This window comes from Oenanthe melanoleuca, chromosome Z (assembly GCF_029582105.1).
Source record: "Oenanthe melanoleuca isolate GR-GAL-2019-014 chromosome Z, OMel1.0, whole genome shotgun sequence".
Classification (NCBI taxonomy): Eukaryota; Metazoa; Chordata; class Aves; order Passeriformes; family Muscicapidae; genus Oenanthe; species Oenanthe melanoleuca.
In genome coordinates, this window is record NC_079362.1 from 66,888,052 (window position 1) to 66,914,785 (window position 26,734).

The following is a 26,734-nucleotide window of genomic DNA, read 5'->3' on the forward strand; positions in this document are numbered from 1 at the left end:
GGCGGTCCCGGGGCGGTCCCGGGGCGGTCCCGGGGCTGGGCCGGGCCGGGCCGGGCCGGGCAGGGCGGCGGCGGGCGGCGATGGTGTCGCTGGGGGAGCGTGGCCCCCCGCCCGGCGGTGCCGGGGACCTGGCGGCGCTGGCCGAGCTGGACGAGGCGGCGCTGCTGGCGGGGCTGCGGGAGCGCTTCCTGCGGCAGCACATCTACGTGAGTGCCGGGGAGCGGGCGGGGGGCGGCGGCGGGCGCTCGGTGACCGGCTGTCCCGTCCCCACAGACCGACATCGGCGACATCCTGGTGGCCGTGAACCCCTTCCAGCCGCTGCCGCTCTACGGGAGAGAGGTGAGCGCCGCGCCCCCCCCGCGCCCCGCCGCCCCCCGGCCGCTCACGCCTCTCCGCCGCCGCTTCTCCGCAGGTCTCCGAGCGGTACCGGCGCCTCCAGAACGAAGCGCTGCCGCCCCACATCTTCGCCGTGGCCAGCCGCGCCTACCACGCCATGCTGGGCCGCGGGGGCGGCGGACCCCGCAACCAGTGCATCCTCATCAGGTGAGCGGCGGCCGGGGGTCCCGGGGCCGGCGGGGGCCGGGGCGGCCCCCGAGCTCTCGCTGGGATCTCCCTGCCCTCCCGGGGAAGCTCTTCTCCGGTTCTGTTGGTGAGTGAAAATCCATCTGCTCTGGCAACACGTTCTTCATCCCGGCCGCTTTCGAGACAAGTTAGCGGGCACATCGTGAGAAGGTGTGGGCAGACAAAACTGGCTTTCGTGGGGCAGCTCGGCCAGCAATCTTTACAGCAGTAAAGATGCCAGGTTCACTTCTGGTGGGGAACCAGCCTCTGGAATTCAGTTCTGGGAAAAGCCTCTGGGTACTCTGCTCTGGCAACCCAGCTGCCGTGGTAAAATCTGTCATAAAAAGTTGGAAGGATGATAATGGAAGGAGCCAATTTTCACAAAGCAGAACTTCCCAAGTGTAACCAAAGAGCAGGAAAAATTAAAACATGTTTTTCTGCTCTAAGACCTTTGGGAATCCGGTCGGGGAGGATCTTAAAATTGTGGGCAGTTCCATCACTAGAAGTCAGGGAAAAGTGGTCCTTTTAACCAAAGAGCCTACCAGTATCATGAACATTTCACTCCATCTTGTCACTCGTGTTCTGATGGAACTCTGAAGCACAAATGGTAGCATCATTTAGCAGAGAAAGCCTCAAACAACATCAACTAGCAGAAAAAAGCATTGAACAGGAAGGAGAAAGCCTTGAAACATTAACTGCCTTGTCTCTACAACAGGGTGTTGTAGAGAACAGTTTAAATGTCATCTCAGTTAAAATGCTACTTGCCAACTTGTTTGATTTAATGATCTTTTGTATTTGCCTTCTGATCATTTTATCAGTACTTTCAGTGTACATGGTGTGGAAGTCAATTGCTGAATCACTGCTGAGTGTTTTGGTGGGACTGGGAGCTGACTTTGAGGAGTACTCGAGCCCCACTCATTTCTGCAGCCTTCAGGCCATTGGTGTTTGTGCTTTACATGAAGTGCTCTCAGGAACCAGTGGCTGTGGAGTCAGTAGGTGGAAGAGGAGCTGCTGGTAGGGCTCTGGGGGATAGAGAACAGTCATTGTATTTGTCTTGGGAGGTGGAAGACAAGAAAAAGTAACCCATGAGAATTTACCAAGTGGTTAGTAGTCTGGTTGTTTTCTGCCAGCAGTTCAGAAATGAGTCTGATACACTCCTGTGCATCTTGCAACCTTTTACCTGGTCCATGTGTTACTGCCACAGGAAGTTTGTGGTTTTCCTCTCTATGGGTGGTGAAGCACTGATTAGCAAGCTTTCCTACATGAGCATGATTGGGGTGGACAGGGAAGATGAAGTCACTCCTGTTAGACCACAGTTCACCACGACAGCACAGGGACACACCAGGATCTGCTGTCTCTTGTGGTCTCTTTAGTGTCTCCAACTGAGTTTGGGAGGTCTGGATAGCATTCTTTGAAGGTGATGTTGGATGAAGCAGCTGCTGCCAGATCATAAGTGTTCATTGGTGCCAAATTGTCCTCAGCTACAAATTCTGCTGGCTCCTCCTGCCTTCCCAGTCCCAAAGGATGTTAGTCATAGCTTGCATGTGCTGCAGTACAGCACTTGGGTCACCTGAAGATGACTTTGCATTTCATCAGAGCTGCGAGCAGTTACACATCTGCTGTGCTTGCAGGACCTTGTGAAGGTGTTGTGCTTGTTGGAGGGTCTAAGGTCAAGCTGGAACCATAGAAGTGTTGTTGGATATTTTTTTTGTGGAGGAGGGAAGTTACTGGGAAAAAAAATAAATCTGACATACTCAGCAGGCGCACTGGATGGAATGTTCTCAACCGGCAAAATGTCTTATTTTGTTTGTATGTATTTGGATGGTTGTGCTTGAGATCAGGTACCTGCTGTAGTACTTGAGGTGTTTAGCCACCAATGACACATACTCGATACCAAGCACAGAGCCACTGGGAGCTGCAGAGCAGTAAAGCCACACTGCAGGCTCAAAGGTCAGCTCAGAGGAAACGGGGACCTGCCCTCAAGTATACCTCCCGCATTTCCTGCATTTAGTTTTTTTCCATTCATATGCTGAAGTTCTCAGCTGGTGTCAGTTAAAGACATGTTGTCTCACTGATTGTACATTCCCTCTCCCTGGACAGGGGAAACTGCACTTTCCAAGTGCTGGTTGTTTGACTTGGAGGCGGAGGCACCGTGGATGTGTGACAGCAGAGTGACGTGGATGTGTGACAGCACAGTGACATGTATTGCTGGCACTGTGGGAGTGTGGACAGCTCTGCATTCCCAGCTGTCCAGCACGTGGATGTGTGAAACACCTGAGATCTGAGACTGCCACAGCACCTCATGATCAGTATCCAGGTGTGGATGAGATGTGGATATGGCATATATTTCTGGAGAAAGAGGAAGTTGTTGGCTCCAGCTTATGCAAGGGAGTTGATGTACCAGATGACTTTTGGAGCAGAGTAAATGGTCTGTCTAGTACATCCCATCAGAAGTGATAGCATAGGGTATATCGGTACTCCCTTGCAGAGAGGGAAAAATTCCCTGATGAAGGACCAGAACCTCATGGGACACCCTGTGTAAACATGTGGTGTGTGAGATTTTACTCACACGTGTGATTTTGCTGAAAAAACTGTGAAACTCTTGGAAAGCACTCTCAAGTGATGGAGTACTTGAGCCACAAGGGGCAGAACAACTATACTTTAAGGCTGATGGAATTTATTTTGCTTTTTCTTGGCAGTGGAGAGAGTGGTGCTGGGAAAACAGAGAGTACGAAGTTGTTGTTGCAGCACATAATGAACCTATGCAAAGGCAACTCACAGCTGGAGCAGCAGATACTTCAGGTAGGTCATTGCAGGATAGTGCTTGAATGTGCAGAAGCAACACTGCTGCAAGACAACTTGCATGAGGCTTAGGAAGCCTGCTGGTGAATCACCACTGGAAATCAGGGAGCTACACGTAAGACACATAAGAAAATCGTGGATAAGAATGGTGAGATAGCTGGCCACAAATTAGAAGGGTTAGTAGGTCAGTAATTTTTTTGCTGGAGGTGATTCTTAAATTAGAGACAACCATTGCAGTCATTTATCATATTCTCTGTTACAAGAGATTGGAGACATTTTTCCAAATAAGTTCCTGTTTGAGGTAGAATAAGGGGTTTTATTAAAAAAAATGAGATCTTGATTTAATGCTAAAGAGGAATGAAGAATTCATGACTACTTTTAATAACCTATCCTTGGCTACTTATACTGCCAGCCACATACCTGCTAGCTGGCTAACTGCCATCTTTGCTCTTTTCATATAACTTTGCTAGCTCATTTTGAAACATATTTGACTCTTTGGTTGGAAATATTTCCACTTCAGTTTCTCCCCAGAGAGTTGTGAGGTTTTTTTAAACAAATCATACTTTAAACCTTCTGTTTGATAGATTAAGAAGAGTAAGTTCCTGGACTACTTCACTTTAAAGTCTGTCTTCTCAGATTTCCTGTAGAAACATAGAGGTCTTTCTCTGTATGGTAGGTTAACTTCAACCAATGCCCACCAAGCCACTCTGTCACTTCCCTTTGTAACAAAAACCTATGGGCTGAGGTAAGGACTGTGAGGTCACTCAGGACCTACCATCACAGACAGAAGAGGCTCAGGTTAGGGAAATTTAATTTAATTTCTTGCCAGTTAATATCAGAGTAGGATAATGAGAAATGAGAACAAATCTTGAAACACCTTCCCCAACTCCTTTCTTCTCTCTAGGCTCAACTTGACTACCAGCTCCTCTGCCTTCTTCCCTCCAGCAGTGCAGGCAGATAGGGGATGGGTGTTGAGGCATTCATCACAGATTACCTGTGCTATGTCTTTTTCCTTATGTTCTTCACCTCCTCCAGCACGGGATCTCTCCCACAGGAGACAGTCCTTCAGGACCAGACTGTTCCAGAGTAGGTGCCTTGATGTGATGCAGTCCCTCAGGAGCAGGCTGCTCCAGTATCCATATTGTCCATTGGATACTTGTACATCTGTACTTAAGACACAGGGTGCTCCAGTCTGGATCCCCTTCACAGGGTACATCCTTCAGGAACAGGGTGCTCCAGTCTGGGTCCCCTCTACAGGGTACATCCTTCAGGAACAGGGTGCTCCAGTCTGGGTCCCCTCTGCAGGGTACATCCTTCAGGAACAGGGTGCTCCAGTCTGGGTCCCCTCTGCAGGGTACATCCTTCAGGAACAGGGTGCTCCAGTCTGGATCCCCCACAGGGTCTCGACTTCTATCAGCAAACCTGCTCCAGCATGTGCTTCTCTACACAGGTCACAGGTTGAGCCAGGAGGGCTTCCCATGGGGTCACAGGCTCCTTGGGGCACCCACCTGCTCTGTGTGGGCTCCTCAGGGGCTGCAGGTGGATCTCTGCTCCCCCAGAGCTCCCTGGGCTGTGGGGCACAGCTCCTCCCCAGGGCTGCACCAGGGGCTGCAGGGGAATCTCTGCTCTGGCAGCTGGAGCAGCTCCTGCCCCTCCTCCTTCACTGACCTGCTGTCTGCAGAGCTGTTCTGCTCACACATTCTCACTCCTCTCTCCCTTCTGTGGGTGTGCAGCAGTTTTTATCCCAGAGGCACTGGCACTGGCACTGTGTGCTCAACCTTGGCCAGTGGCAGGTCTGTATGGGAGGCAGCTGGCATTGGCTCTTTAGACATGGGGAAAGTGTCTGGCATCTCCTTACAGAAAACAGCTTTAGTTCCTCCTGCAACCACTATATTGACACATAAACCCAATGCCCCATGCTGTGCTTTGGGCTCTGGAATGGTGTATTAATTCAGTGTGGTATCATCCATGGTGGATCCAAGGTGAATGCCTGTGCTGGGTTGTGGGAACATGATGTTGATACACCTGCTGTCTCTGCTTTGAGCTGGCTTGGGCCACACTGCCAGCCTGCTTCTGACCTGAGCAGGTTCCACAGGCAGGAGAGCTGTGTTTGCTCAGCAGAGAGCCTAGAGCCAGCTTGCAGTTCCTTTACTGGAAATAACTCATTTCAGCCCAGATGAGCTGCCCTGGGAAAGCCTAGAGGTGACAGTGAAGAAATAATGTGCATCTTCTTTGGTTCCTGTAGATACATCCAGGATGAAGTTAGTCCTTTGGGGGATTACAGTCATACCCTAAAGCTGTGTTCAACAGGCTGCCCAGCATCTACTCCGGGGCATTGTTCTTCCAGCTTATAGGCATTCTTTACTCAAATGAAAAATAGTCATTTTGCCACCTTTACATCCAGCTTAGCAAGCTGGTCTGATTGTTCTGTTGATTTCTTTATATTGCACTGTTCATTTGTCTACAAATTTCAGTAGCTAAGCTGTCATACTTACATTAACTGAGTGTCATGATGACTTTGTTTATTGCTGTTGTATAGCACTCAGATTATCTAGTGACAACAGATACTGTGTGGAAATGGGTTGTACCAATCTTATCTTCCGACAGATGATTCAATGATCTTACTGAGATCCCATCAGTTCAATTGTACTGATCATCGTTAATCTTGTGCTGCTTAGTCTTTGTGATATTTGTCTCTTTGAATTTCTTTGTCCAAGCAGAGATAAAATAAGTCTCATCCATATTCATGGAGTGGTTCCTTTTCCAGCTGAACTCTGAATAGTAAATGCTAAAGATAAGTGGTTTTCAGGTAAATTAGATTGGATTGTTTAATCTGAAGAATGGTTGTTCTGTTTCTTCACTTGTTTTAGGTGAATCCATTGCTTGAAGCTTTTGGCAATGCCCAGACAGTGATGAATGACAACAGCAGCCGCTTTGGAAAATACATACAGCTGCGTTTCCAGAAAAATACAGGTAAAGTCAAGGGCAATTACTAGCCTGGGGAGTGGTCAGGAACTGGAGGGAGTGGACTGAATATCCAAAACTTGTGGAGGATAAAATTTTGGCACATGGCTACTTGTGGGAAGGGTGTGCAATTAAGTAAAAATCTCACAGAGACCAGTGTTGGGTAGGTCCTGGATAAGATTAGGCCTGGGTTTGGGCAGAGTGAGAGTATGGGAAGGATATGGGGGTGAGAGTGCAGTGTCAGTAATACTCTGTGATGTCAGAAGCCTTCGTTTCTGCTAAAAAGAGGTGAACAGAAATCTCTAAGACCACAGGAAGCATGGAGAAGCTCATTTCCAGTGTGCTGGGCAGCCTAGAGGGTCTTGCACAGAGAAAAGTTAATTTAGACACTTCTGTGCTCGTGGCATCAAGGGGAGGTGGGACAGCCCAGGCAGCTTCATGTCCCCCAGAGTGAAGTTCCCCACCCTGTCACCTTTTTGTGTGCAGTGCAAGGTGCAAAGCTGAATGAGTACCTGTTAGAGAAGTCACGAGTGGTGCAACAAGATGCTGGGGAAAGGAATTTCCACATCTTCTACTACATGTTTGCTGGACTATCTTCAGAGCAGAAGGAGATGTATGGGTTATTGGATCCTTCACTCTACAGGTGCATCAAAGGCAGACCCTAGTTTAGTCTTTGTGGTGGGTGGTGGAAGGGAAAACGGCATAATGGAGATTTTTCTCTTTCCTGGGGTTTTATCTGTGGGGGACTGGAAACTGGAGTGGGATCTGAATGGAGCTACATGAAGAGATATTATGGATCACCCTGGAAGCAGGGAGGTCTGGGGTCTCTGCTGCATTACCTTGGAAAAGTTTCTTTCCCCTTCATGTTTCCACTTCTGGTGATCTGCTTTGCTCCCAGAGGATAGGACTGAGTTACAGTGCCAATTGTGACAGTTTTTATGGGATATGCACTTTCTCAGGTACATAAGTGGACGGTATGATTCACAGGAAGTAGCTGAACGCTGGAAGCACAAATACCAAGAGGTTTGCAATGCCCTTGACATGGTGGGCTTCCAAGAACAGGTTAGTCCTGGGGCTGTCTCGTTTCCATCTGTGCTTCCTGCAGACACAGGGTTTCTTTCTAGCTGCTCTTTTGAAGCTCAGTCCTAATTTTTTCTCTAGATTTTCCATGTTACTTTCAGACTACCTGAGTCTGCCAGACTTTGTGGAGAGCTTTTTCCCACAGGTTGGCTGTGCTTCTTCTCTTAACCTCTCCAGCTTCTGGGCCATCTGTGTTGTACATGCTACATGCAGGTTGGTTTTTCACTCACCTTTCTTTTGTGTTTTAGGAGCAAGTGGACATGCAGGCTATCTTGGCTGGTGTGTTGTCTCTGGGCAATGTGACCTTTGATCCTGAGGAGAGCAATGGGTCTGTAAAAGTCAGTGAAGCCTCTCAGGGATGGCTGAAGGCTGCAGCGGTGAGTCACAAGAAATGTTGACAGAAACCTCATGGGTATGATGCTTTTCCCCACTGGCTGTGTGACTGCAGGATCTGCCAGAGGATGTCTCTGCCTCAGAATATGAAGAACGAAGTTTTTTTGGAAATGTACAGTTTGACCCCATGGCAGCATTTGTGTTCACTGCTATTCATCCCCAAAGAGATGCATCTCAGCTTCTATTTCTTGTGTGTCTGGAAGAAGTGTCTCACATAGTCAGCATATACTTTGCTGACTTCATAAAACAAAAGCTTTTTAAAACTAAGTGTTCTATGACAGTGAGTGTGATGATGCCTTGGAGAAATTCAGGTATGCAATATCTGCACACTAGTTCTGTGTTTTCATTAGATTTTGTCCAAGAATACCACTCTAAGTGCTGTCTTTTTTTGTTGGTTATCTTGAATTAAGCTTTCTACTATTTTGCATGAAATTTTACAGATTAAGAAGTATATATTTCCCAGGACCATTCAATTTTTGTTACATGGGATGGAGAAGTTACTCTGCTTTGTTAACAGCACAGGAAAAAAATTAACATACATCTCCCCTTCCTATTTCTTTTCATTTTGACCTATTTGAAATCCCAGCACCCTTGCTCTTTGGTTTCACTCACATCTCTTTGCCTGTTTCCCTCCTACACCTTACCTGAAGCAACCACCTACGTCTGTTCAGCAGCCAACTTCCTTTTATCTTATTTTTGAAAGCCTGCTCCTCATTTCTTGCCCACAGGAGGGGAATTCCTGTTAAATGGCTGAGGGGTTCAGTGTGTCTGAGTTTGCTTTGCTTCCTGCCTGTCCTGTGGGTTCCTGTGACTGATGCCTCAGCCCCTGCACTGTCACCTCGGTGTGGTGCTGTTCCATAAGTCATCAAACCTCTCAGCGGGGACTGCCGTGGCTCCCAAAGAAGGTGAAAGGTGGCAGCACTGGGAGAGCTAAGCAAAAAGTATTTGAGAGGAGTGTGTGAGGCTGGTTGCTGCAGGGGAGGAGCAGATCAGAGCCCACATCTGACTCTGGTGCCAGCAGCAGCACTTGCCTTTCAGTGGGGCTCAAAGGCCTGAGCCAGAGTCACAGCCCCACACACAGACAGACACAATCCCCACCAGCAGAGTAAGGATTTACAGCTGATTGTTCTTGTCTATTTCCTGTTTCCCAGGGTCAGTTTGGAGTCCAGGAAGATGAGCTGCTAAAATGCCTGATTTGTACAACATCAGTGACCCGAGGGGAGCAGATCCAGCGTTTTCACACCCAGCAGCAGGCAGAAGGTAGGAAACACAATGAATTGCAGATGTGCTGGCTAGAAAGACTGGGTTTTGATGGAAGGGTATCCCCACACATGTGCAGCTGTTGGGAACAAAGATGTCCTTCTGTGCCCCTTCATTCCTCTCACACAGAGGCAAGTATGTCAGTGTTTATCTGTTTAGTCTCTTACTGACATGTAGGGCCATGAATGCTGCTTTTGTTTGGTCTCCAGGAGACTGCAGAGATTAAATGAGAAACCAAGGAATTAGCTTTGCTTTCTGCCTCAGTCCAGCCCAGAAAGAAACTCTGGGTATTTGTGCCAAAGAGAAGGCTCCTGTTGCAGAGTGCTGGCAGTGTGCAAAGCTCTAGGTAATAGATGGAGAAACAAACATGAAAACAATGAGATGCCAGTGTCAGGAATGGAGTGAAAAGAGTAAAATAGCAAACACAAGGTATTATTTTCCTTTTCAATAAAACAAGAAAAGCAAAAAAAAAGCTAATTAAAAAGAGATTATTGCTTTATATAAATGAAAGAATAAAATGAAAGTGAAATTGGGTTAGCCAGTTCTCTTTTACAAATTTCTCTAGACAATAAAATATACATCTCTATTCATAAGTCAGGTTAACTTGGTCTCCTTCTTAAAATGTCAACAAGCTTTCCATCAGTTGTGTCCTTTTCTTGCCTACAGCATTTAAAAACATAGCAACTGTGAGCTAGGAGGAAGAGAACCATCCGATTTTCCAAGTAAAATTTGGAGCTTCTCCCTTGGTTTAGCAGTGAGGGGAACTGTACTTAGTATATCTTCAGAGGGGGAAGCAAGTCTCTGGTTATTCTAAAAAGTGGCATTACTCAAAAATGCCCTAGTATGGCATGGCTAATCTTGTAGAAAGATTGTGAAGATTTTGGGATTAAAGAGCTGCTTTTACAGCTCCCAGTTATAAAGGGTGGGGACAATCCATGATCTGGTCTTTAAAGTAGCTTTATACAGACATTGTTGCTAGAGTTGGATGCATTGAGCCAGTGTGTGTGTGGTGTCCCCTGCTCTCCTGTGAAGCCCATCACCGAGCTGCTGCTGTTCCCTCTGTGCAGATGCTCGGGACTCTATTGCAAAGGTGGCCTATGGCCGAGTGTTTGGCTGGATTGTTAGCAAGATCAATGAGCTGCTGGCTGAAAATGTGGACCCTGAGGTGGAACTGAGGGAGATAGGTGAGTTCTACCTTCCTTGCTCCTGTTCTGTTCTCACATGTGCATCCCTCAGCCACCATGAGGCACAGGCACAGCATGAGGTTTCACAGAGCTTGTGAGCTGGGGTGCATTATCAAAACTGTGATCCTGCTAGAGATAAGAGTCAGCAGCATGAAATCTGTAGGGCTTTGTTCGACTCTGAGCAGTTATCTGAGGCAACTGTGAGGCTGTAGTTCTGGGCACTCTGTCTTAGCAGAGAAATCAACCTCGCGTGGGTCTTCTCTTAACTAACTCTCCAATCCATGGAAAATCTGCCACTAGTGTCTCTCTTGGCTACATTTTCTTGTGCCACAAGAGCTGTGTAATAAGATTTAGCTGTGTGTTGGTGTACACAGTAATCTGCAGGGATGGTCCTCAGGCTCCATGATGTGCTCTTCTTCTTATTTTTAGGCATATTGGATATTTTCGGGTTCGAAAACTTTGCAGTGAATCGTTTTGAACAGCTTTGCATAAACTTGGCCAATGAGCAGCTGCAGCATTTCTTCAATCATGTAAGTCTGCTGAGGATGACCTCACCTTGTGTTGCACAGAAAGCAGAACACTGCTTACCTGGCACATGCAGGAGAGGTTTGAGGAAAACAGATTTGTTGCCTGGAAAGACAGAAATAGTGAATAGTGCAGCAGGATAGAGAGCAGCAACCTCTACCTGCTGGGGCAGGGGAGCCACTGGGGCAGGAAAGGAAGAGGTAGAAGGATCAAGCAGTAACAAAAATTGTAATAGCAGGGGCACTTACAGTCTGACAAGTGCTCCTTCTTTATGCACTAGCACCAGTGGAGCCAGGGTTACAGGGAATCATGGAGAACAGCAGCTACATCTTGGACCTCTCATGCTGTGGCTGCATCCTCTTGTTCAGGGCAGGAAGGAAGATGTTCAGGATTTGTCTAGCCAAGTCTGATGGGTGCTTCAATCTCTTTTTTCTTTATTTCAGCACATTTTCCAGCTGGAGCAGGCTGCCTATAAGGAAGAAGGGCTGCCTTGGGAGACTATCACATTCAACAATAATGAACCTATTCTGGTGAGAGGACTGACAGAATACAATTGCTCTATCCAGCCAAGAGAAAAGTCATGCTCTTTCTACCATGTGGAGGAGATGCTCCTTGGAAGAATCTCTGCAAAGGGTGGTGAGGGTGAGAGGGGATGTCCGGCACTGCTTTACATATGCTTTTCTTCTTTCCTGCAGAATCTGCTCCTGGCCAAGCCACTTGGGCTGCTGTCTCTTCTGGATGAGCAGAGTGCATTCCCTCAGGTACGTATGAAAGAAGAGGCAGGGAAAATATTCTGGGGGCTAACATACCAGTGAATATCTGGGCTACTAAAAAAAAATCTCTTGGGTTGGAGTGCAAGATGAGCAGAGATGTCCCCATGTGTGACTTATGAGACAGGACATCCAGATCAGGGGCAGTTTAGAGGCATTGGCATCCCTGACAGGAGTCAGGGAGAAGGTACAGCAGAAGACTGCTGCACAGCCAAGGATTCTTCCAATGCTTTGATTTGATTCCATATGTCCTCATCAGGCCTCTGTTTGTAGCTTATGAAATGTGCTCTCTTGCAGGCAACTGATAAGACATTTGTGGACAAACTAAACAGCAGCTTTAAGGGGAGTTTACACTTCCAGCCAGCCCGAGGTCGTGTTTTGGGCTTCAGCATCATGCACTATGCTGGGAAAGTATGTACTGCTTGCAGGAAGAATGCTGTTGTAGTGTATGTTGGAGGGGGTGGAAGTGTTGCCTGACAAATAAGGCTTTGATGTTAAGGAATGTGTGGTCTGAGGATGACACTAACAGAAGTGATGTGATCCAGTGAATTGCCTCCTAGAATTCCCTGGGATTTATGCAAAAGGTAAAGGAAGAGAAGACCCTTGGGGAAAGTGGGGCTACCTCTGAGAACTGTAGGGCATTAGAAGAATCTGCTATTCTTCTAATCACCACTCTATTACAACTTTAATCCTAAAACAGTCCTTTATAAACAAAAGTACTGTGTCCACTGTGCAGCACCAAAGGACAGGCTAAAGGCTTTTTCTTTACCTGTTGGGTTCCAGAGCATAGCAGTGACTAGTTTTTCGCAAACACCTGGGAGCACTGTGTAAACAGCAGGGTAATTAATGTTTTGAAAGTGGAGGCAGTTATTTGCACATTCACTGGTATCTAAGCAGTTTGAGATTTACCACTTTAACTTTACTGCCACCAGTATTGAAAGCATTGGTTCACATTAAGTTGAATTAGTTTGAGATAATTTTTTAAACAGGAGCAAATATGACAAGTCAGGTCATTGTAACTTGCATCTTAGTAATCTAATCTCACCATTGTTGACTAAGTTATTATTTGTGACACTCATTATTACAAAAATTTTCATTTAACATGTGAAAGGTGGATGTGTTGGCACTAGGCTGCATTCCTGTGGTTCTGATGCCTCTGGCACATGCATGGGTTTGTTCCTCAGGGCATCTGAATGAGGTGCATGTGTGTTTAAAGAATTCGTGTGCAAGCCAGAGTACATTCATTTTAACACATGATCAGCTCCCTGCAGGCTGTGGAAGTGGCTTTTACAGCCAGCCTGGGAGCACTGCTGTCCTTAGTGACCTGCTGCCCTTTCCCCAGGTACAATATGCTGCCAGAGGCTTCCTAGAGAAGAACAGAGACACCTTGCCAGCCAATATCCGTGGGCTCTTCATCAACAGCATCACCCCCTTGCTCAGTGTGCTGTTCACAGGCAAGTCCCTCTGCACATCCATCATGAGCAAGGCCCACCTTGGCAGAGGTTAAGTGTGGGCGTGAGGCTCCTGTGTTTCACAGAGTGTGTTTCACAGCTGGCAGTGCCAGGGGGACTCTGCTGCAGCCTGGACTGGGGCTGCTGGCATCTACAGAGCTGTCAGAGCTGTTTGTTCCCTGCCATGGAAAGCAAGACAGGTTGTATCCCCTTCCAGAGAATTAGCCACTGCTCAGATACCTTCCCATCTTCTCCAAGGCCAGTGCAAAACTGTCTCCACTGGACCTTTCTATACACTTTCTTCTTGTCTAGAAATGAAGCTGATCAAGGTCATAGATTCTAAAAATGGAGCTTCACAACTTGTTAAAAAACCTCTCAGGTCATGCATTATTTTTCTCCTACCACTACAGTCCCTTTTTCCAGTTATCAAAAAATGGATTCAGATTCTCCAAGGCTTCTAATTAAATTAAAAATTTAGAGAAAGGTCAGATGGATGCTTCCTTGGAAACTGGTTGGCTTTACACAGTAATTTTTGTACAGAAAATTTGTAATTTTTTGGTCACATTCAGTCCAAGCTACTTTCTGTGATTTACAAGAAATAGATGAATTTCATTTCTATTTTTCACTGCGTTTTTCAGCTACTGTTCAAGACTATCTTTCTTCATTACCATTTCTGCACTGCTACTGAAGTTACTTAGCCTAGTCCCAACTCTTTCAAAGTTCATAAATATCAGACATAACCTGTGCTCAGGTTGGTTGTTCAGTCTGGGCAATGGCTTTAGGTGCTGAAGAGAGGGTTTGGTCCAGATGACCTCCAGAGGCCAACCTCATTCTGTGCTTTTATGATTCACATGAAGCCATTGCATCAAGGGTACATAAGACTCTTACTAGATCCTTTAGTAGATTAAACTTCTCTGATTTTTTCATTCTGTCACTGAATTAGTTATAATCTATCTGCCTTTAAATAACCTCCTGAGCTGTAGGTGAGCTCCCCATTTGCTGCCTGTGCCATTTCTTCTGCACTGTTAGATGCCCATTGATGATAATTCAATTGAAAGCAATATAAGTTTATTTAATTATCTGACTATCATGTCTTCTCAGTGGCAGAAATTAATGTTGCCTGCCTTGTTTGCTTCATACATTTCCATTTTCTTCTTCATTTTTTTAGCTCTTTCTTTGTAGCTCCACATGGCAAAACCTAGCACCCTGTGATTCAATATTTTCAAGGAGGTTTGTGTGTGAAGTGAGGTTTGAATGTTTAACCCTGGTGGATTGCAAGCAAAGGTACAAAATCAGCTAATTGCCTCTATTCTTCCAGCCACTATCTCCAGGACAGGGACCCTGATGCCTCATGTGAAAGCCAAGGTATTGCACTTAAGGTCCACATCACTATTGATAAATGTTACCTAATAATTATTATTTGAGAAACTGGGTGAAAAAGGGCAGGCAGAAGTTGGTTTAAAATAAGAGCAGACAGCAATCAGCTTGTAACAGTTTCTCCTTTTTAATTTGTATTAATTTAATTTGTATTAATTCCTATGTTTTGTGCTTGCTTCTGCCATTTGTATGTTTAGCTTGTCTTCCCTTCCTCTATATCCATTCTCCCTCATTTTTTGCCATCTGCCTTCCAGATGTCAATCAAGCACTTCTTCCAGGGCTGATCCTTTGCTTTGGTCTGGTTTCAGGTCGTACCAGGAGCAGAAGACAAGTTCAACAGCACACGGAAGCAGTCTGTTGGAGCTCAGTTCCGGGTACAGTATCGCTGCCTTGAGGTGCCCCGGGAGATGAAAGCAGTGATAACTTTATCACTGCAAATATCTCTGCACTGCTTCCAGAGTGCTAAGCATGGTTAAAGCAGACAGTATGTAGACAGGGGTTTTCCTGATTGCTGAGCAGGGCTGGTCACAATGGGACAGTCCAGTGGTTGCCAGAACCCAAGAAGTTGCTGTGGGGTGAGAAAACAGTTCTTGCTGCAGGATATTGCAGATCTGGCAGTGCTTTGGCTTAATGGATTGTGATCTTCCTCTGCCCTTGCCAGCATTCCCTGATGGTGCTCATGGAGAGGATGTATTCTGCTGACCCACACTTTGTGCGCTGCATAAAGCCCAATAACCAGAAGGAGCCAGGTGTGCTGGACGATCAGGTGGTGCTGCTGCAGGTGAGCAAAAGCAGTGTCCTTTACAGGGACTTCTGCCACATCTCAGTTGGAGGGAAGATTCCACCAAAAGGCTGTGGAAGCTGATTCACCTGAGTTTCCCCTTGCAAGAGAAAGAGTGGCCACACTTAGTATGTGTGTAAAGATTCCGAGTACTTGATTGTTTTTATGACACAGACTGCTAGATCCAGATTTTGCAATCTTTTTCATGAATGCAGCAAGATCTGCTTGTCAGACATTGGGATTCATCTTTGCATCTCCCCCTGGATGGGACTGGTACAGTCAGTATTCTGGAAAAATTGCTTACCAGAGGAGACTGTTCTTACCCATCAGCCAGGGCAGCTCTGAATAGAAACCAAGCTGGGATTGCTTTGATGGGATCTGAAATGCACTTATACAATTGTATTTGGATATTCTGTCAGGTCTGAGGTCTAGATGCTTTAAAGAATACAGAAAATGATTGGAAGAGTTCAGAAAGTTCAGCGGCCTCTTTAATGTATATAAGAAAGGGTAGGATTAAGAGGAAGTTCATCCATGCCTCAGAGTACTTCTGTGTCCCGATTTGCAAATATGAAGCTATCCTCTAAGGGACAGAGGCAAAGCAGTACCCATGGCTGGAAGGTGAAGTTATTTCAGTCATTGGTTTTTGTGGTTTCCAACTTCTAACTCAGAGTGGTTAATCGTCTGAGTTACAGGATGAGGTAAATTCAGTTGTTAACCAAGGAAATATTTTCAGAAAAAAAACTTTTTCATTTTGAACTGGAGAAGTTTAGGGCTGAATTAAGTAACTTCTGCCTGCAGAGAAGGAAACCAATGCCCTAATGACCTGTTTCTCTTTGTTTCCCTGATGGTCTTTGTGTGCTGCTTCAGCTCCGGTACAATGGGCTGCTGGAGACAATCCGTATCCGAAGAGATGGTTTCTCCTGGAGACCCTCCTTTGAGGAATTTGCTGAAAGGTCTTTTAAAACCTCTGAATATTCCTTGTTAGATATGAATTGGGAAATGACCCTGATAACTAGATATGGGCAAGGAGTAAAAAGAGTTTCTTCAAAGTTCATGTGGTCTGAGGTCATGGGGTTATTTTGAGTGGGAGGCTGAGTGGGAAAAATAGTGATTTGTTGTTGTTTGCTGTCAGAGTGATAAGGATCAGCTCAGCCCATCAAGGATGTGGCTTTTATGTGTTTGTATTGGTTTGTTTTCCACAGATACGGAATTCTTCTAGTTAAACCTGGTGTTCCCCTCACAAAAGAGAGGTAGGAGCACTGACTTTGTTGTGTGCAGTCTGGTTTGTTCTTTAGAGCCTTTTGTGTAGCATAAGAAACTGAGTAAAAAGGACAGAGAAAAAGAGGACAAGATTTTGTGTTAATAGGGAATATGCATCCCAGGCAAGGACATTTAATATTTAAAGAGCATTTGGTAACATGATAAATTAAATCTTTCTTGAATTGTTACATAGCAATTAAATTCAACTACTGTAAAGCCTAGCTGTGCTGTGAAATGAAAACCAACCCATGTATTTAATTTAGGGAGTGACAATACTGGTCAAGGGTGTCCACTGAACATGTCAGGCACTCAAGTACTGCTGCCAGGGGCCTCCCCACCCTTTCTCCTGATGGCCACATGGGAGAAGAAGATTGAGACAATGCTGAACAAGCAGCCAGCACTGAATGTGTCCCAGGCGAGAGAAGATGTTTCTGAAGCAAGAATTTTTTCTCTGTACAGTCAAAATATACCATCAGCACTTTTAGTACCCAACTGTTACACACATAAATATCCTTCCAGATCTGCAGAGGGACAGAGTTTTACCCTGCCAGCGTTTTCCTTCCTACATCTAGGGCAGCAGTTCCCCACCTCCTCTTCTCCACTTTCCCAGCCTCTCCTTCCTGCCAGTGTCAACTGTGATTGATAGTGGGAATGAATCATGTAAAAAAGCTGAGGGGTGTTTTTAGTCATTTAAGAAAAGGATTTGAATGATCTCCTGGAACAATTCTCTCCTGGCAGTAGCTCCTCCTGCCTTCCTTGAACTTCCTGATGCTTCTGAATAGTAAAAATTTCAAACCCGACTGAGGTCACAAGAGACTCTCATAGGTGGGGGAGAGATTATTGTAAACAGGCAGTGTGGTGTGTTTGGAGACACAAAAATCATGGGATGCATGAAAAAAAAATCCTGTGAATATGGATTGTGTTGCTGTGGAAGTTGGCTGAGATAGAAGGAAAAACACTTCTTCTTTCCTGTGTGAGATACTAGCAAAAAGTGCCACTATGATTTCACAGCCTGGATTAGCAGGGGAGAGAGGAAGTTCTCTGTGTGTTGCAGTTAGAGCTGCTTTCAGTTTCAAGTGTAAGGGAATCTTTCCGAGTGACCCAAATTTTATCACTGGAGTCTGCAAAATGAAACTGGAATTGGAAAACAGACTTTGTCCCAGAAGTCTTGCTGTGCTGACCTTGCAACTTGTGTCCTCCAAAGGGCTTGGAAACAAAATGAGGAAAAGCACTTCTGAGAATAAAATAGGCTCTACAGAATTGCCACCCAGGGAGTTGAAGTAAATCTACCTCTGGGGACTCTTCTGTGGAAATGTGATCCTAGCTGTACCTCAAGGTGCATTACAGACTGATAGCCAGTTTAGTGACTATTGGGAATTCCTGAGACACTTTATGCTCCTTTATGCAACTTTAAAAAATTGTGTCCATTTTGGGTGGAAAATTATTTACTTCACTTTTTTGTCTCTTTCAGCTGCTTGGAGATACTGCAAAGTACAGAGCTGAAAGGCTGGATTTGTGGGTAAGTGTGAATCACTGCTGTTGGGAATGGGAAGCCTAAGATTTTACACATGTAAACTGTCACCTGGTTCTCTTCAGGGAGAATTCTGTGGTTGTAGGAATGGACTCTTAAAAGGATGATGGATAAAAGTTTAGACAGTGTTTCTCACTGCATCTTTCTCTTCCAACTTCACAGAAAGTCTCGACTTTTTTTTAAATATTGGCATCAGGAGCAGCTGGCAAAGCATGTGGAGCAACTGGAAAGAGCAGCAGTTATCATACAGAAAGGTGAGCACTGGAACAGGAGCTGATCTCTGACCAGGGGAAGGAAAACCTTTTCTGCAGTCCCTGCTCCACCTTTCCACCTGTACAGAGGACAGAAGGGTCAGGCTGGTGCCATCTCTGTGTCAAGGCCCTGGAAAGTCAAAGTGCTTGTTGCAAATGCCCACATTCCTGGTGGTCATCCTGAATCAGGGAGAGCCCTCAGTGTCTGCCTTGGAAAGGGGAAATGTGTGCAGGAGAGCTGGGCTGAGCAGGGAATACATATGATCTGGCTGTGTCTTGAGGCCTGGCTCCTGTCCTCTGGAGTAAGGATTGACTGTGGGTTGTGTTGAACTGGGAAGATGAAAATGAGTGAAGCAGATCTCATTGTTGCTTTCAGAGACAGGCAAAAGGGGATGAAATTTTTTAGTTTGGTTTGTTTTCTTCTTTCCTTTCCACATGGTATCTGCTCTAGCAGCCTGTCTATTTAGAGTGGCTGTGGGCAGATTGGTTCTTCCCTTTGCACAGGCTACATGAGCAGCCAGGAGGAGGAGGAGGAGGCTGCTGTCACCCTGCTTAGCTCCCTCTGTTGCACTTCTCTTCTGTATGGGTTGCGCTGCTGGAGCATCTGAGCAACTTCCAGCTGTGCACCATACAGTGTGACAAACATCAGACTGTCACAAGTGTCACAAGCTGTGCACTGCTGTTGTCCATGGGAAGATGTGGGGTAGTGGGAAATGAGAAGGTGCAACTTTCAGTTCATGTGTTTTAATAACTGGTAGAGTGGGTGGGATCACAGAATGTCTGTAATGCTCCTGGTGAACCCTGTGGTGGCTGCTTATTGGAAAGGTTTTCCTGTGGGCTGGCATCAAGGAAATCCTGCTCCTTCATGGTGTCTTGGAGGATAGAGAGATGGATAGTTAACAGGCCCTTCTGGGAGGCTTTCATTTTTAGATATTCAATGCCCTGGCATTAGAGATGAGAGCTGAGATCTGTAATTTGATTTCTATAAATCTCTGATCTGGCAGTTTAGACAGCAGAAGACAGTTCTCACAGGGTTTTGGCTGCCTGCTCACAGTAGGCTTTCCATTGCTCTTTATTTTTAACACCATGATTCAGGGGTTGAGGGCTTTGCACTGGATGAAGAATTATCACCCAGTGTTCTTCCCCAAGAGAATTACAAAGGCAGGAGCAGTATTTTTTTTCTAAACATGGCTTTTTTTCTGAACAGTTTTTAGGGGATTCAGATGCAAGAAGAGTTTCCTAAAGCTCTTGGCTGAGCTGAGAGCTCGAGCACAGCAGCTACAGGAGGAGGCAGAGAGAGAAAGACTCAGGCAGCTGGCACTGGCAGCAGAGGCCCAAGGTGAGTTGTTCCCACTCACACTGACCCAGTGTGTGTCCACTGGTGTGGTGGTCACCTTGAAGTGCTGTAAGCTCCTGGTCATGGTGGCCTGCCCTCAGATGAGAGCTCCCTCAGTGGTGTGGGCAGGCAGCTGATGATGTTTCTGCTCTTTGGAAGTGTGGCTTTGTCTGTGGGGAGCAGAAGCAGCATGGCAAAGGGGTTTTGCCTGGCTGTGCTGGAAGGAGGGCCAGGCTGTGGTTTGACCACGTAATCCATGCAGCAGAGCCTATCCCAGTCTGCAGAGAATGAATCTCATGGATCTTGGATGCTAGATTTCATGTACTTATTTCTTGTTGCAGAAAGAAACTCCCTTCCAGTGCCCATGCCACGGAAGAGGCGCCCTCAGTCTAGTCCTCATCCTTCTGACCAGTCACAACAGCCACCAGTGCCACGGCCACGCAGCAAACTAACAGAGGTAGCAGTGCTGGCTCTGCTGGGGCCCCTTAGCCAGATGTGCTGGTTCCCTGCCCCATCCACCCTCTGCATGCGGTCCCAAGAGAATGTTGTCTTGTTATCAGAAGCGTGAGTTCTGCCTACTGTGTTTAGATAAAAAGCATGATCAGGACCTTTGAGGAACTGAAAGCAGCCTTTAGTAGTTGGTGTCTGATCTTCCCTTAAGGGATTCAGGAGTGGGGTCACTTCAAATCTCTTCAAATCTCTTCAAATGTCCCCTTCCTTTGACTATGCTTTTGTGCTGACTTTCCCTCTCTCCTCACTTTCAGTCCACTCCTTTTGATAACTTCTTAAACCCTTCTGTGCCTCGTCCTGTCCTGGGAACTGAGGAACAGACTGGGGAAGAAGCAAAAATGAGGAAACTCAAGAGAGGAGCAACTCTGCGCTGGTTCAAAGAGACACAGGCCCAGAAGGTCATGCAGGATGATGGGGCCTTTCCAAGCTGGCTGCATGGAATGATCAGTCGCAGGTGGGGGCTCTGGACACACTGAGCACAGGTAGAAGCCAATGTGTCCTTAGGACTGTGTAGGTTAGATTGGCCAGGCTTTGCTTAAGGAATGGGAGTGACCTGCGTAACTTTTCCCTTTTAATCTGCAAGTGTCAAACCCTCAGGGGAAATCTTAGGGACTCCTGTCACAGATTGTAAATGCTGAAACTTTATGAAGGTCCATGGAATGACAATGGAAACTCAGACTACATAACACCACTGTGGGTCCCTAAATACAGATCTGTATAGGGATGGGAGTGTTGTAAAGTAATCAGAGAGGAAATACAAGCATGCTCTTTCCCTCTTCTGGACCATTTGCAGAGATATGAAGATGAACTTTTGAGTTGATTCATTATGACTGTTTTTCATGTTTCAGTATAGGTTAGGTGGAGACCCCAGTTTACAGCAGGAACATATAGAATTCAGCTTTCTTTTATTTTAAGAAAGTATAAAGAGGGGCTTTAGTGAGTTCTCAATGGCAAAACTCCACCAAAGCTCCCTAATACAGGAAAAGGATGGGTTTTTTTTGATACCTCTGACCGCCTAAGGAGGGTGCAGCATAGGTGGCATTTGCTTCTGCTTAGTCTGGAAGAGACATCCACTAAGCCCTTCTTTCTTATGGAGTTGTTTACAAGACTTTTTTTAAGTGCTTGAAGTTTTTCTACCAGGTCTACCTCACACTTTACTCTCTTGGCTGAGTCAAGCAGTGGCATTAGCAGAGAAGTGCTAATTCTGCCAGTGATCAGACAGAAGCAGGATGGCAGTATAGTCTCACCTGTGTGCAAATTGATCTGTGGTGCTCCACGCTTGTTAACTGCCAATATCCTGTAATTGGTGGGATTTCTCTGTCAATGCTGCTGCCATCTGAACACCCTCATAATCTAGCTCCAGTTTCTGGCTTTTTTTTCTGTTCAAACTGCCATTCTCCTTCAGTCTTATTAGATCTACATTCTTGGATTTTTTCAGACTGTCGTTATGAACATTACTCAGAGACATTAGCTTGGTAAAGGACACTACAGTAGCTTACAGCTCCCTGGTAGATGCATTTCTTTTTAATTTTTTTAAGATTAGTCATTGGGGCCCTAACCTGTAATAATGCTTTTGTCCACAGATGAGAGAATGTAGGAGAGGAATTAGTGTCTGGAAGATAAAACTGTCTAACTTCAAGTATAGACTAGCCCTGAGCACTGCACAGTGAAGGACATGGTAGATCCTTTCTAAACACACTGGTGCTTAAGCAGAGACTTAAATTTTCACACAACAGTGTAAACTCAGCTTCATGAAATGGAGCAGCCAGAGCAACCCCAAATTGCACTGGTGATTTACAGTCACCTTTAGCCTGGAGCAAGGCACATGACCAGCACAAAGCAGAGCTTTGTCTGTTGTGCAGAGACAGGGAAGACCTCCTTCCAGCAGGAAGTTTAGAAAGCCAGGGTGGTGTAATCCAAGTTGGTGTTTTTCCAAGGTGCTGGGCTTACCCAGTACCCCACAACATCCTGACTTCTTCATCCCTGGACCATAGGAAGTGTACACATGCACAGATTCCTCATCTCAGTGATGCTCTGTGGCATGGTTAGTGCTGGAAGGAAGCTGTTGCTGTTGCACAATCAGACTGCTGGAGCAGGTTTGGAGCAGCCCAGCTTGGAGAGGCTTTGGCTGAGAGTATTGTGCTTCTTCAGCCTCCTAGTGCCTTCTGCACCACCAAACCTGGGTCAGGAGGCCTGTATCCAGGAGCACATGGGGCAGATGCTGGGCTCCCTGGGACACTGCTGGGGTAGCACATGAGATAGGATGTGAGTGTCTGCTGTGTGGCAAGGCAACTGCTGGCTGTCTGCTGAAAAACTCTTTCCTAATTCCAGGGAAGCTGAAAACTTGCTGATTGACAAGCCTTTGGGCTGCTTCCTTGTTCGGATCAGCCAGAGCAGACCTGGCTACATCTTGACATACCGGTAGGTAATGGGCAGAAGAGGCTCAGGGGAAGCATTATTGCTCTCTATAACTCCTGGCAGGAGGTTGTGGTGAGGTGGGGGTCAGCCTTTTCTTCCAGGGTACTGGCAACAGGACAAGAAGACACAGCCTCAAGCTGTGAAAGGGTAGCTTCAGGCTGAGTGTCAGGAGGAATTTTTTCTCAGAAAGGGATGTCAAGCACAGGAACAGGCTGCCCAGGACACTGGTGGAGTCACCATCCCTGGAGGTATTTAAAAGATGTGTAGATGTGACACTTGGGGTCACGGTTTAAAGGTGGACTTGGCAGTGCTGTGTTAAGGGTTGAATCTTAAAGGCTTTTCCATCCTAAGTGATTCTGTGAAACTGAGCACTGCATGAAATTGTGTTGCCCTGGAATTCTGCAGTCATAGAATTATTGAATTTTGTGATTCTATAAAACTGGAGGAGATTACCTACTCCACAGAGGAGACCAGTGAGGATCATGTTCAGCCTCTCCTGCAGTGGGTGCCTCAGAGAGTTTGGGGTAGCAGATGGGATACTGCAGTCCCTTGCTGGAAAAACAGATCTGTTTTTGGGTGGGGTGCTGTGTCTCCAAGAGTAGAAGTCCTGCTTAGGCTGTTTCTCTGTGGCTGAGAGGGCAAACCGGGTTGGAAGGAGATGGCAGCACCTATGAGCACGTGTTAGTGCACAGCACATCTCCTGCTTGTTACTGGGGATCCTGATCACAAGCGGCCTCTGGAGACGGCGGGTGCAGGGAGCAGAGCAGGTTCTGACGCTGAGGGTCTCTGTCACGGCTGTTCTGCCCATCCCTCTGCAGGGGCGAGGGGCGCTGCAGGCACTACATGATCCAGATGCAGCCCAACGCACGCTATGTCATCCTGGGGGAGGACCGGGCCCACGCCTCGCTCCCCGAGCTGGTGCGCTACCACCAGGCCGTGGGCATCCAGCCCTTCCTGGAGATCCTGACGGTTCCCTGTGGGCAGGTGAGGGCCTGCGGTGGGGAAAGAGCGTGAGGCGCGGGCTGTGCCTTGAGTGAGTGGATAGAGACCCTGCAGCAGCGTCTCCTCTGTGCTCCTGTTGAGGGGTGTCCCATCCTGGCCAAGCAGCTTGGCTGTTTCTCCATACACTGGGAAGTGCTGCCAGCTGGGGGGGTCCTGGGATGAGGGAGAGGCACTGGCAGGTAGATGACACCCTGCTGTCCCCGAATGTCAGCAGTGGACACAGCTGGGTATTTTTGTTCATTGTGCTGTTCAGTATGTGCAAAGGGTCTGAAAACCACTGCTGAATCCACTCCTTCTTTCTCCAGAAAAGTAGTGAGAGCTTGTGTTACGAAAATCTGGAGGGTCTCACGCTGAGTTCACCAGCAGACAAGGGGGAGACCCCTTCAGAGAAGCAGTCCTGTCCCTCCATGCCTTCCAGCAGCAAACCTGCTCTGCAGTGGTTCAGGAGGACCAAGAATTTCCAAAACCAGGAGACCTCAGACAAGGGGAGAACAAAGCCCAGCTCTGAAGAGAGCAGCCAACGAGCCTTCCCTCGCCTCCGCTCTTCCATACGCCTGGCAATGCAGGAAATCCAGCAGGTGAGCTGGGTCATATCCTCTGCCAAGCCACAACCCCTCGGGGACACGTGGAGCTTCCCAGAGGCAGGAGAGAGCAGGGCTCCACAGACAGCACTTGGTTTCTTAGCTCCTAGGTCATAGGTTTTATTTTATGGTCTTGGGATCAAAACTGTATTCCCTGGAATACTCCTTGCCAGCCTGTGCTGCCCCACCAATGCTGTTTCTCTGTTTCTCACCACAGTTCACTTCCACTCCCATGAGCGTGTCTAAACAGAGGAGCTCGCTGCACTGAGGATGTGCTGCCCGAGTGACACGGTAAGAGGAGGTGGTGCACAGGAGGGAGAGCAGCAATCGCAGTTTCCTGGGAAATGGAAGAGCAAAGGAACTCTTCCCTTCATGTTCCTAACCGTAGCATCTCTTGGCCACAAGCTACATAGAAATAGAGCAGGAAAAACAGTGTTGCCGTGGAAGGATTACAGAGTAGCGAGAAAACACAGCAACAAGACACGCTCTTGCTTGATGCAGGAAAGAGCAAGAAAGAGCAATTTATTAAAAAAAGCCATTGCCTTAAATAAGGCAGTTCATGCAAAACAAAATACGGACAGATCATTGGTCAGAGAAAGAGACACCTCTTGTCCCAGGCTTTCCCATGGACCTTGCAGGTGTTTATCTCTGTTATGATTCTTTCTCTTATGTTTACAATAAAGAAGGAGCCTCTAGCTTGGGAAAAATCCAAGCTCAGGCTGAGAAAGTTTCATGCCTGAGAAAAATACTTAGAACTTGAGAAAAAGGCCCGACAGATTTTGTCCAGGCCTTCAGCAGTGTCCACAACAGAGAGCAGCAGCTGGCTTGCATCCCAGGACTACACAGGGAAATCAGGGAAAATCAGGCTAAGTTTGGGCTCCCAGCAGCTGTGGTGCATGGCGTGCTTGCAGTACAATGGCCAGGCTGCTGGAGGGAGCTCACAGTTTGCTGGAGGCCTGGGGCTGGAAGCACCAGGGCTGTCAGTGGCTTCATGAGGTGGAGAGGCAGCAGTGCTGGAGAGCCCTGCAGGGTGGCAGAGGCAGTAGGCTGGAGGAGAGGCTCAAAACAGAGGAAAAAGGCAGCAACTTTTTTGCTGTAAAGAGGACTTTCAACAAAGTCTCAGCAGTGGAATCGCAGCTAGTGACTGATATTGTGATACAGTGGGTGACAGAGTCTGGAGTGGGACAGAGGAAGCGTTTTGACACACTCCGCCCTATCTGAAGTATCTGGTGGATGTGCAGCTCCCCTGTCCCACTCAGCTGCTGGAGGCAGGTGGGAGCTGTAGTGGTGCTGTTGTACACCTCTGGAAGAATCTTGGTATGTGTCATCTGAGTGCGGAGAGGGATCAGAAGATCATGCTTTTGGGTGATGACCCATTGCAGGGCTTCCAGCCACACACCAGGATTGTCAAGTTTCCTGTGTGGTTCTGTTCCCATGCTGGAATTCATGTTGGAGCAAAGCTTTATACCTGGGGCCTGTCTTGTCTTTTTCTTCATAGCTGAGAAAGACAGGATCTCTTCAATAACTGAGAGAATCCTCTCCCTGAAGTGTTTGGTTTAATTGATTCATTCCTCTATGTCCCATTCATTGATGTGCCCAGGGGATGCTCCTTGTGTCAGAGGTTAGGCAGAAGAAAGATAAAACACAGGGATCTACATACATAACTGCAAGCTTGTTGTATTGGGATAGATAAATGGAGCCCTTTCATGTCCTCTAGTGAGTTGTGTTTCTTGACTCTCTTGCAGGTCCAAGTGGCTCAGACCTGTCCTCTTCCAGTGCTGTTGGGCATTGCCTAGCAGTGAACACATCCAGACATACAGCAGCTTTTTTTTTTTTTTTAATTGCTGCACCCAGCTGGCCCTGTGCTTTTAGACAAGGCTGATGCAGAAGTTCACTTTCCTCATTCCTCAGCACTGATCCACAGTGTGACTGCAGTATCTGGACCACTCTCATCCTGCAGAGGGGAGAGGATGAGAAGAGTCACATTCTTCACAGACCCACAGTGCCTGACAGTCTGTGTGTCAGTACTTCAGTGTTCCTGGAGGCTGTGAATAGTCACAAACTGGGTATCTCCCAACAACCTGTTCTGTCACAAATATCTGATTACCTACCTCTTTCTCTTTGAATATTCTCTGTTTTGGTCTTTTGTACCTGCTGCTCTGGGAGCCAAGGGAAGTTGGGCTTGGGCAGTAAAAAGTAAAACTGAGACAAGGTCAAGAAGATCTTTCTTGTAGAGGGGATTCACTGCCCTTGCATCAGTGTGCTGGCACACTGCTCCACAGTCCTTAACCAGAGCTAAAGTCAGGGAATCACTGGTGAAACCCTCTCACTCATCCTGGCTGAAATCTCTACAAGTCCAGGCTGGAAAACATGCTGCTTTACACTGAGGGTGGGTAGAGGGCTTGGAACATAAAGGACCATACTACTTGTACTGTTTTTCCTACCTTTTAAAATAAATCTCCTTTTTTGCCTGTGAGGAGAAGCTCACTGTTTTCCTTGTTGCTGTTACCTGCGGTTAGTTTAGCCACAAATGGTGAATGACAGAGAGCAGCTAACACCTCTGAGGGTAGACATGAGGTCGTGTGAAGTGTCTCAGTGGAGAAGCTGAAGGTGTGTAGGGCACTAACCCTGGCATACAGCTGCTACCTGTAACAGGCACTCCTGCTGTGCTTACTTGCACCTGGAGTACTTCTGGAG

The 26,734-nt window shown here is 46.9% G+C and overlaps 1 protein-coding gene across 1 annotated transcript; it reads left to right on the plus strand.

Moving 5' to 3' along the window:
* Window positions 1–60: 60 nt before the first annotated feature.
* LOC130264834 (myosin-IIIb-like) lies at window positions 61–26,513 on the plus strand. The gene is made up of 30 exons (XM_056513382.1): window positions 61–206; window positions 274–339; window positions 413–543; window positions 3,261–3,363; window positions 6,234–6,336; window positions 6,814–6,970; window positions 7,287–7,389; window positions 7,656–7,784; window positions 8,952–9,060; window positions 10,128–10,244; window positions 10,674–10,774; window positions 11,213–11,299; window positions 11,465–11,530; window positions 11,837–11,950; window positions 12,882–12,993; window positions 14,309–14,355; window positions 14,676–14,741; window positions 15,029–15,148; window positions 16,016–16,101; window positions 16,351–16,398; window positions 17,880–17,927; window positions 18,102–18,193; window positions 19,398–19,529; window positions 19,868–19,983; window positions 20,291–20,490; window positions 22,368–22,457; window positions 23,273–23,438; window positions 23,762–24,034; window positions 24,255–24,328; window positions 25,783–26,513. The coding sequence occupies exons 1-29, from the start codon at window positions 81–83 to the stop codon at window positions 24,303–24,305; spliced, it is 3,159 nt and encodes a 1,052-aa protein (XP_056369357.1). The 5' UTR covers window positions 61–80; the 3' UTR covers window positions 24,306–24,328; window positions 25,783–26,513.
* Window positions 26,514–26,734: the final 221 nt, after the last annotated feature.